This window comes from Falco rusticolus, chromosome 1, assembly GCF_015220075.1.
Source record: "Falco rusticolus isolate bFalRus1 chromosome 1, bFalRus1.pri, whole genome shotgun sequence".
Classification (NCBI taxonomy): Eukaryota; Metazoa; Chordata; class Aves; order Falconiformes; family Falconidae; genus Falco; species Falco rusticolus.
In genome coordinates this window covers 19,603,893-19,614,103 of record NC_051187.1, presented here as the reverse complement: position 1 = coordinate 19,614,103, position 10,211 = coordinate 19,603,893, and the positions used below count along the sequence as shown (strand labels likewise).

At 53.8% G+C, this 10,211-nt stretch overlaps 2 protein-coding genes across 3 annotated transcripts in view; one reads left to right on the top strand and one right to left on the bottom strand.

Moving 5' to 3' along the window:
- Positions 1–54: 54 nt before the first annotated feature.
- On the bottom strand, positions 55–2,604 carry SDF2 (stromal cell derived factor 2). The gene is made up of 3 exons (XM_037373939.1): positions 2,309–2,604; positions 2,015–2,211; positions 55–1,005 (listed from the first exon to the last, which is right to left on the bottom strand). The coding sequence occupies exons 1-3, from the start codon at positions 2,589–2,591 to the stop codon at positions 718–720; spliced, it is 768 nt and encodes a 255-aa protein (XP_037229836.1). The 5' UTR covers positions 2,592–2,604; the 3' UTR covers positions 55–717.
- Positions 2,526–10,211, top strand: part of SUPT6H (SPT6 homolog, histone chaperone and transcription elongation factor) — a 29,475-nt gene continuing 21,789 nt past the window's right edge. The window contains exons 1-4 of one of the 2 annotated variants that reach the window (XM_037373918.1): positions 2,526–2,609; positions 8,969–9,109; positions 9,568–9,726; positions 9,887–9,957. In XM_037373918.1, coding sequence (XP_037229815.1) covers positions 9,001–9,109; positions 9,568–9,726; positions 9,887–9,957 — 339 coding nt within the window. In that variant the 5' untranslated portion in view covers positions 2,526–2,609; positions 8,969–9,000. Of the gene's footprint in view, positions 2,610–2,804; positions 2,830–8,968; positions 9,110–9,567; positions 9,727–9,886; positions 9,958–10,211 lie in introns of those variants that run through there. The other variant, XM_037373928.1, reaches the window with a different exon arrangement.

Here is a 10,211-nt window from a genome sequence, read left to right as displayed (position 1 = left end):
GCCCCCAGCCCCGCTCCTGCGCTCCCCACCCGCACAAACAGCCACACCACAGCGCAGGGTTCAGCAGTTTTATGTCCGCAGGGCCCCGCTGGGTGCGGGGAGCGGTTTGGGGTACAGCGGGGGGGTACCGTGGCACAGCTCCCGGGGGACAGCATCCTTCGGGGGGTCCTCGGCCAGAGGGAGCTACAGGGGAAGAAGGGGGGAGCTTGGGAATCTGCACTGGGTCAGGTCTGGATGTTGGGCTCAGCTGCGTCAGGCGTGGACACTGTGCTCGGCTTTGGGTCAGGTCTGGATGTTCAGCTCAGTTTTGGGCCAGGTCTGGACGTTGGGCTCAGCTTTGTGCTGGATTTCGGATGTGGGGACCTGCTTTGGACTGGATCTTGGATGTTGGGCTCTGCTTTGGGTCAGGTCTGGACATCAGGATCTGCAGTGGGCTGGATTTAGGACATAGGGACCTGCTTCATGTTGGATCTCAGACGTCAGGCTCTGCTTTGGGTCAGGTCTGAACACTGGCATCTGCTTTGTGTCAGATTTGGGACACCGGGATCTGCCCCACATCAAATTCAGGACATTGGGATCTGCTTCACGTTGGACTTGGGGCTCAGCCACCTGACATGTGCCAGACCCAGGTGTGGGAACAGGGGTCATCCCCTGGGCTGAGCAGTCCCAAACACCACAGGGCAGCTCCCAGAGGCTTGGCGGCAGTCTGTCTGTCCATCACAACTCAGTGTGGTACTGCCCTGCTTTGAAGACCTCACTGGGCTGCATGAAGATGCCCTCCATCACCTTCCAGTAGTTATTCTGGCTGGAGGTGGCCATGCCGTGCACCTCCTTCTGCCCATGGATGGGCCGCCCGTACTGCTCCCCCGTCACCGAGAGGAAGACGTCGGTGGAGGTGTGCTGGAAGCGCACCTCGCTGTCCCGCGCCCAGTAGGTCCCGCTGCACACCACTGTCCAGTCGTCCAGGTAGTCGCCCTCGCCGGCCTCCCCAAATGCGCTCACCTCCTTTGGGTGAAAAGGAGCTTGTTTGGGGGCTGGGATGAAGAGAGGGGGGGAGCTGGGGTGTTGAGTTGGGCCCAGAGGGCAAGGAGAGGAGCAGTGGAAGGGGCTGGGCCTGGGGGGCAAGGAGGGAGGAGGGACCTGGTTGGGACTGGGGCTTTGTTGGGGCTTGGAGGGTCTGGTTGGGACTTGGATGCTGGTAGGAACTGGGGAACAAGGTGGGACTGGTAGGGACCTGGTCAGGACCAGGGAACAAGGCAGTGCTGGTAGGGATGTACAATCATTTAGGTTGGAAAAGACCTTTAAGATCATTGAATCCAACTGTTAACCCAGTACTATCAAGGCCACCACTGACCCCATGTCCCCAGCTGCCACAGCTACATGTGATGACGATGTCACCACCTCCTCGGACAGCCTGTTCCAGGGCTTGACAATCCTTTCAGCGAAGGCATTTTTCCTAATATCCCACCTAAACCTCCCCTGGCACAACTTGAGGCCATTTGCTCTTGTCCTGTTTGGGACAGGAGGGAGCTGGCTGGGACTGGAAGGGACAGGGGGAACCCAGCAGGAACTAGGGGACAAGGTGGAGCTGGCTGTGGGACATAGGGGACTCAGTCTGGATTGGGGAACAAGACAAGAGCTGGTGGGGACACAGGGGACCTGTTTGGAACTGGTAGGGACAGGGAGAATCCAGCAGAGATGGAGGGACAAGACAGGGCTGGCAGGGAAGGGGGGACCCAATCTGGACTTAGGAACAAGGTGGAACTGGTAGGGGCAGGGAGAATCCGGCAGGGACTGGGGGATAAGATGGGGCTGGCAGGGATGAGGGAATCCGATCTGGACTTGGGAACAAGGTGGAACTGGTGGGGACGGGGGGGGCAAGGGGGCCCAAGTCAGGACTGGGACAACCCAGTGGGGACTCAGGGGACCGGGCAGGGCCCGGGTGACAAGGGCAGCCCGGCCGTTCCCGGGGAAGAAGGGGGGACCCCCGGTGGGGCCGGGATCCCGGGGGTACCTGATTTCCGGAGAGCGGGGAGGCAAAGCGGTGGCTGTGGAGGTTGCGGCCGGTGCCCAGGTGGGTGAGGCGGATGGCCTGCCCGCAGCGCACCGGCGTGCCCCGCTCGCACACCGCCGCCGTACGGCCCCGCACCCGCCAGTAGCTGTTCCCGTCATCCGCCGCCGACACCCCGGTCACCGACTGCTGCCCGCTGCCTGCGGAGGGGGGAGAACCGCGCTCAGGCCTGACCCAGCTCGGTGGGCGCGGGGGGGGGGGGGAGGGGTGCGGAGAGGGGCGGGTGTCTCCCGTTACCGGAGCCGTAGCGCACATCGTGCGAGTGCAGGCGGACGTTGTGCCGCACGTTGAGCAGCTTCACCACGGAGCCGCAAGTAACGGGCCCGGGGCCGCCGCGCACCGCCGCGCCCAGCGCCGTGAGCACCAGCACCGGCAGCAGCACCCACCGCCCCACCGCCCCCATTCCCCCGCTTCCACGCCGCCGGAAGCGGAAGTAGCGCCGCTCCGCCCGGCCGGAGAGCGCAGCTCGTCTGCTCCGCCCCCCCAACTCGCTCGCCGCCGCCGCCGCGGAGGCCTCCATTTTCCCTCGGCGCCTCGGGTAAGGCCGCGCCGGGCGGGCCGGGGCGAGCGGCGGGGCCGGGCGGGCGCTACCGGTTGGCGGGGGCAGGGCCGCGGGGGCCGCGTCACACGCGCTGGAACCGGCCGGGGGGGCTGTTGCCAAGGGAACAGCGGGGTCGCGCCGGGCCCGGGGTGGTTGCGGGGCCTCTGGGGCCTTCGGCGTTGGGCGGCTGCGGCGGGCCTGGGCCTCGGCGAGGGCGGTAAGGGCGGCGGGGACGCGCCGGTGCTTGGGGGCGGGCTGGGCCGAGGGCCCCGGTTGGCGGGGGGGCTGTGCGCGAGGGCAGCGGCGGCCCCGCCGGTCCCGGTTGCCGGCGGCGGGTGGGGCTGGCGGCGGCAGGAGCCTCCCGGGGCGGGGGCGCAGCGGGGTGACCCGGGCTGGGCCGGGGGCAAGCGGTGGGCAGCGGGCCCGCGGCCCGGGGAGTGGCTGCTCCCCCGGGGGACAGGGGGGTGCCGCAGCCCCCCGCCCACCGGAGCGGCCCGGCTCCCCGGTGGTGGAGGCCGCAACGGCCCGGGGGGCTGCAAAATACCGCTGACAAGGTAGGAGGAGCTGGCGGAGGTCAGGCGGTGGACGGGGAGAGCGTCGGTTTGCTTTCCTGGAGGGGGAAGGATGCCTCTGACCTTTGTTTTCCAAGTCTGCTGGTGGTCCGGATCACCCCGAGGGGTAACTCCCGGGGCTCCGCGTTGGGTTTTGCAAACTTCTCGCCGAGGCCCTCCGGGAAAAGCCATGGGGCAGCAACCTGGGAAGGCCCTTTGGGGGATTAGTAACAGGCTGAAGGGTGGCAAAAAAAGGTAGGGATGAATGACTGGTGCTCGCAGTGGAGGGATGATATTGTGGAGTTTCACAGGTACCTCTGCTGCTTGTTTTTTGGTGTTTTTTTTTTCTAGATATGGTGATGTGGAGAAGGGAAATTTAATCCTAAATTATTTAGGGTAGCTAAACCAGACTGTAAAAAGTCACAGAGACTAGATAATACTGAGTGGCTGAGTGCTGGTGTGGTAAACATGATACGATGGCAGCAGGTGTAATGAAGGTAACAAACGCGGCAGCAATTGACTCTACATCAGCTTTTAGTATTCAGGAAAGAGCTGCTGGTGTCTCAGCAATTGTTGTCACTTCAATGCCTTGCCGTAGCCTAAAAAGGATGTTTTGGAATTACTTTAAAGGAACAGAGAACAAAACAGAAAACATCATTAACGCCGCTGCATAAATCATTGGCAGTTTGTGCCCTGGCTATTGCTGGCAGTTCTGGTTAGCCGTCTCAAAAGAGGCAGGGGCAGTGCGGATGAGCAGGTTTCTGGGCAAGTGAAGCCTTTGTTTCCTCACCTTAGGGGAGAAGCTTGCTGACAGGAGATACGATGCAGGTGTGTGAAGTGATGGGCAGGTCAGAGAAAGCAAGGAGGGACCATCAGTTTTCTGTTTCTTACAGGAAATTGTGATGCAGCGGGTCTAAAATAAACAGGCGGAAGTGCTTTTTCACACAACATGCTAGTAAACTGTGGCACTCTGCCACAGGACGTTCTGCCGTTTGATAGCATCAGAGGCGGTGGGACCAACAGGCAGCATTAAAACTAACGCAGCAGGTATGGGAAGTTCCTGAGCTGAGGTGGCTGGCTGGCTGGACTTACCCTGTCGCAGCACTGTTTGTTTCCAGTTGTCATTTCACCCCCGTGCTCCTTTGCACACCTACCACTGAGGAGGGTGGAAATGTCTCAATTTAGGTCCTGACTTCAGAAATTCATAAAACGGCTTTAAAAGCTAAATACAACACTGTATGTTGCTGATGCCTTATCAGGGCTGGCAGGCCCTGGCAGAGATCAGCCTTACAGAAGTCCCTACCCGTACCAAGGAGTGGCTCTGAGGAAAAGCTTGGTGCTGATGAGGTACCCATGAAGGTAGTTTGTTGTGGTGCGAGTGCTTTACAGTGCTTCACAGAGATGTTTTTGTTAGGCTCATAAGCTTCAAATTAAAAGATGCCAGTATGGTCTTGTCTGAATTACGTGGTAGGACCCAGCCTGAAGATCATTGCTTAGTGATTAGTGTTAAATCTACACATTCTGGCTCAACCATGGCTTGCTTGTTTTGTGTGGGGGTTTATTATTTATTTATTTAAGAAAACCAAAATTGATTTTGTTATGAGAGCTTCAGGGGGTAGAACGATGATGTTACCTTTGCAGTTCGTTTGGGTTTTTCCTAATACGCCATTTGTTGTCTTTTACTCCCATGGATGTAATCCGGCTGAGCTAAAATTCATTCCATGAGCGTTTAATTGACAAAATGAATAGATTGGGATTCCTTAGGGTTTATGATTTAATTGAGTCAAGTTTCCCAGCCTTCTTATTCTCACAGAGCTTTCTGAGTGCTCTCCAATTTAGCTTTCCTTTTTGAAGTGTAGACATGAGCGAAACTGTTCAGTGGTGGCTTTGGCAATGAGGTTCTGTGGACCTGTGTGATCTTAATTGGACTGTGAGTTGAACCGCAAAATGGCAGAGGTTAAAACAGTCCCTGTTGAAACCCTCTCTGCCTCAAGAAACCCACCATAAAACTAGGACTAACGTGGGTCAGGGCTTTGGTGTAGTTCCTTCCATGAAGGATGGGGAGAAGTCAAGGACTTCCTTCTCTTCACCACCCATGCTGTAGTAGAGCCTAGACTAGCACTTGGTTTTGCTGTTTTGTGCATTAACACTGCTATCCTGAGGTTAACACATAATGAATGTGTCTTCGTGTAAGGACACTCCTTGGTTATTCCATGAGCACCACTGAGGCCTCATGCTTTAGTTGGCATCCCTGTGTCTGAAGAGCATGAGATGCTTCTGGTTTCCCTCACCCCAGACCTGCTCAGGCTGTGAAGCTTCTGTGTGGCACTGTCCTTCCTGATGCCATCCTGCACAAGGTCCCGTCCCTACCTTGTGAGTGCCACAGTAAATGACAAGGTGCAGGGTTTTTTCCTGTAACTATCCTGATATTTTGCAGGTACTCACAGCATATCTCCATTTCTAAACCTCATGAGTTAAACTTTGCTGATGTGTGATGTACAAAAGCTGTGTCTGCCTCCAGCACTGTCATGTTTCGCAGTCCTGAGCAACCGGCAGGCATCTGGTTGTGTGGCCAAGGCTTCACAGGTATTTTAATGCCTGGTTTTCAGAATTCTCAGGTCCATCACCGAGAAGCACTTGTTCTAAAGGCACTGCCTTGCCTCACCAGGGGGGCAGCCCACAGTGCCTGCGGCCAGTGTCCAGCCTGCTCTTGCTGACCTGTTCTATGGTGTCTGTATATTGACAGCATGGAGAGCTCTCCGCTCAGGGTCATCCCAGTTAAAAGGAGCTTGTGGACTCTGGACAATTGCTGTTGTGCCCTTGAGCTGAGCAAAGTGCAGATGTCCCTGGTCAAAAGCAGAGGTCGTGTAGTTGCTCAGCCCTTTCCCGCTGGATCATCCCTGCAAGCAGGAGAGGCTGTGCTCGATGTGGAGGCGCCCGCGCTTCCCTCACCTGCTGCCGTGGTGCTGTCGCAGCGCTGCTTGCTGCATTGCTGTTGCCTTTGGTCTGTCTTGGTCAGTGTTTAGTGGCTGTAGGGGTAAAGCTTTATGTATGTATCACCTATAGGAGCCTGTCTGCTTGTGTGCCAGTAAGTGTGCAGGGTTAGGCATGGTCTTCCTGCCTTTTTGGTGCTCTAGTGCAATTTAGGACTTGCTCCTGTGCTGCAGCAATCTGTTGACCCTCTCCTAGGTGTGTTACAGGAGCGGGGTTGCTGCGGTGCTGCTCTGAGAAAAGGCCCATGGCCTGATACAGCTGGGCTGGCCCAACGCTTCTTCAAACCCTCCCCAGGGCCAGAGAAGCGGGGCTGGCCCTGTGTGACCTGCTGCACATGGGGCTCCTGCTGGGCAGCAGTGCTGCTCTGAGCTCTGCCTCTGCTCCTCCACCTGCGCTGGCTGCGGTCTCTGCCTGCCTCCCTGTCCTGTTTTATTTCAAATTAAGGCCTCTCTGCCGTGGAGGGTGTGAGAAACACCTTTAGTCCCTCTCTGATTCAACACCTCTTTGGTAATAGCTACCCTGGCTTCCGTTTGCCCTGTTAAGTGACATCCCTGCTGTCCTGAGGTGGATTTCACTGGAACTGAAGGCTTTGTGGGTGGTTGTCTTGTGTGGAACCTGCTCAGCTGGATTGTTAAATGAGATGGGTTTCCTAAGTCCTAGCTGTTCACTGTGTCCAGACAAATTTGATTTGACATGAACTGAAATTGCCAGGAAATGGTAGAACAAGCGTTAAGGAAGAAAGTTGGAATTGTGAGCGAAACACTTCACTGGCAGAGAATAGTGAAATTGTGTATGGTGCTATCACGGATGGTTTTCTTTCTTGCTGGGTTTGTGTGTGGATCGTGGACAGGAGAGAAGTGAGGTTATTAGACTTGGAAATGCTCTAGGAAAAGCCACTTAGTCTGCAGTTTTATATATGTTAATACATCCTGACAGATACATGTTGAAGAAGAATGGGTGAGAAAGTGTGATGTTGACATAATATTCATACACAGGCTGGTAAACATAACAATTCCTGTTCCACTACTGTATGTAGTTACACAATTCATCAGTGGCGTTTGCTTCAGGAACATGTATTTAACTAGCATCTATACTGTCCTCTGACACATTATTTCTGAGAGGGATGCTTAAATATGTGTGTGTGACTTCTACAGTGTCCTCTTGAGGATGGGGATCACCTGCCTGGAGCATCGTGGATAGGTGTTGGCCACAGCCATGTAATCAGTCAAGAGTATGAGCGGCTATCTGCTCATGTCTGAAATCTGGCAGAGGTCTTTCCCTTGCCTTTATTGTGGGTTTTCTGTAACGAGATACGGCTGACACATTCCTTTGGAGCTATTAGTATTTGAAGACTTAAAAGATATCTAAGATGGGTCTTCCACTTTGGTGGTTTGGTGGTGGGGTTTTTTTTGTTTTTGTTTTTTTAATTTAACTGAGAAGTCCCTGATTTTCTCTTAAGTGGTTGTATTGGCCACCAGATGTATAGATCTCTGGGCAGAACAAGAAGTCCCGCACACAAGAAGTGTCACGGCAAAGCCTTGATCAGGTTGTCCCATATGGGACTGATTTCCTTCAGCTGTTTGTTTGCAGTGGGGAAACGATTATGGGAACGCTTTGAAGTGTGTTTGTTTAGGTATCGTTCTTTGGCATATGGAAATCTTTTCTCATCTTTTTTTTCTCTCTTTTTTTTTTTTTTTTTTTTTTTGTGTGTGTGTGTGTGTATTAAATTACATCAGATGTAATTTAACATGGAGGTTTTGGCTTTAGATCTGACACCTTCTCTGAGCTCCTTTTTGTACCTTCCCAAAGGCTGGTACTTCTTCCTGGGCCAGCATTTTCACCTTCACAGCCGTTTGAGGAATTGACGTGTTTTTTCTTAGAGCTGACTTTTGTAAGCTTCTGTTACTTTGGTGTGTGTAAAAAGGAGCTAAACCCAAAGCCTTTGAAAATTTTGAAGTTTTGTAACCACAAGAAGTGGAAGGCTCAGAGAGACAGAACTTGAGCTGTGTCTTTATGGACACGCTTTCCTTTGTACCAAGCTTGGTTTATACTGCTTCCAGAAACCCCAGCTGGTGAAAAACATCAAATGAGAAAAAAAAAAAAATGGTTCTGGCTATAGAAAACACCCTGTTTCTGTAGTCTCTTGTTACTTCATGATCTCTGGACGGAGGCTCCTGGCCTGGAACATCCTGGCTGCGGCTCTGGCTGCATGGGGCGGTGGAGCTGGGCAGCCAGCAGCCCCCAGCCCAGACCTGGCAGCACGTCCCAGGCCTCTCGCCTGTTTGCTCCCTGGACTCCGCAGAGCCTTGCTGACAGCCTGCAACTGCAATTCAGTCAAGGCCCTTTTACCGGATTGCCCTGGCTTCATTAACTGAATGAGGATTAATCATATTAAGATCCTAATTGGTTGGACTGTGTGCCCAACACCTTCTAGCATTGGTGGCAGCATGAGGTTGCTTTCCTGGCCACATGGGAGGGTATGGGCAGGATGAAGGGCTTTGGCTGCCTGCGCTATTTCAGCCACAGCTGGGAGCTCAGCTGTGTAATGAATGCTGCTGTGACAGGTCCTGTCCTGCTCGCTGAGACATGGGTTGACAGGAGCTAGCAGCACTTGGCTACTGTCTTCATGCTTGCTTAATCCTTGGTGACAGGGACATCTAGGCAAGGTGGACACTGGGTAATTCATGGCCTGGATAGATAATTTGAAACCCTCTTGCCTTAGCTCTCTTCTCTCCAGAACCCAGTAGGGGGAAGTGCTTGCCATCACAGCTGGCTCAGCTGATGCGATGGATGTCTCTCCTCTTTCCCCAGTTCCTGTGGAGTGTGTGTGAGACGCTGCGGCCATGTCTGACTTTGTAGAAAGTGAAGCAGAGGAGTCTGAGGAGGAGTACAACCAGGATGGGGAGGTTGTGCCTAGAGTAACCAAGAAGTTTGTAGAAGAAGATGAGGATGGTGAGTCTGCCTGTCTGCTCTGAGTTAGCTCAATTATCTGTGTGCCTCGCTGTTCTATTTTCTATCCCGTGACTCTGCAGATGGAGCAATAACTGTGCTATAATAGCATGGCCATCTGTAGTCGATAATCTCAGCTGTTTAAGTGCTTCCCTTCCTCCAAGTGCTTAGGTGGTTTTTGTATTTGGCAATAGAAAATACACTGCTTCACCCCCGTGGGTTTGATAGTAAACAGTAAAAGCAGAGGAATTCTCCACCTGTTCCCTCTGCAGAGAGAGCATGAGACCACGAGACAAGAAGTGGGCTTCTGGCACAAGCAGCTGGCTGGGTTCTGTGTCAGTAGAAGTGTTCAGTTATAACTCCCTGTGTGGATAGTGTGAAGAAAGATTCTGTTTGCACAGAGCCAAGAAGGAGTCTCAGCCAATGAGTAAATGTCTAATGCTTGCTGCTCTCTACCCTAGATGAGGAAGAGGAGGAGGAGAATCTTGATGATCAAGATGAGCAGGGGAACCTGAAAGGTTTCATTAACGATGATGACGATGAGGAAGAGGAAGAGGAGGAAGAAGCCAGTGACTCTGGAGACTCTGAGAATAACGTTGGCCACAAAAAGAGAAAGCGGAGTAAGTTTTACAATAACTGTTCGTAGCAGGCCACGGGGTAATGCTTTTCCTCTGCCCTGGGTGTCTGCGTGGGCTGGGTGAGCTATACCTTTCTCACTGGTTGGTCTGTTCCCAGATTAGTAAAAGGAGAGTGTAATTCACGTTTGCTCTCTTCTCTTAGCTTTTGATGACCGTCTGGAGGATGATGATTTTGACCTCATTGAAGAGAACTTGGGTGTTAAAGTCAAAAGAGTGAGTTGTGTTCTCATGCTGCTGTTAACGGTGTAGTGTGATGACGGAGGGTGGGCTGCTGTCTGGAGAGAGTGAGTGGTGCCTCCCATCTGCTCCTGCCCTCTTGGAAAGGGAGAGCTGAGTGCCTGAGGGAAGCAGGGTCTGTCCCTGCCCAGGCAACTGAGAACTGGCTTCCTAGAGTATGCAGACCTCTTCTTGTTTCTAAAATCTGCTGTGTTCCTCCCTCCCCACCTCTGCCGGACAGTCTGAGGAGC

What these genes read in the sequence shown, in the direction of transcription:
- SDF2 (XM_037373939.1), bottom strand. Translation starts at nt 2,591, where the DNA reads ATGGAGGCCTCCGCGGCGGCGGCGGCGAGCGAGTTGGGGGGGCGGAGC. An exon ending in CGATGTGCGCTACGGCTCCG is followed by an intron (nt 2,212 to 2,308) that starts GTAACGGGAGAC and finishes CCCCCTCCGCAG; the next exon opens with GCAGCGGGCAGCAGTCGGTG. An exon ending in CCCCGCTCTCCGGAAATCAG is followed by an intron (nt 1,006 to 2,014) that starts GTACCCCCGGGA and finishes TTTCACCCAAAG; the next exon opens with GAGGTGAGCGCATTTGGGGA.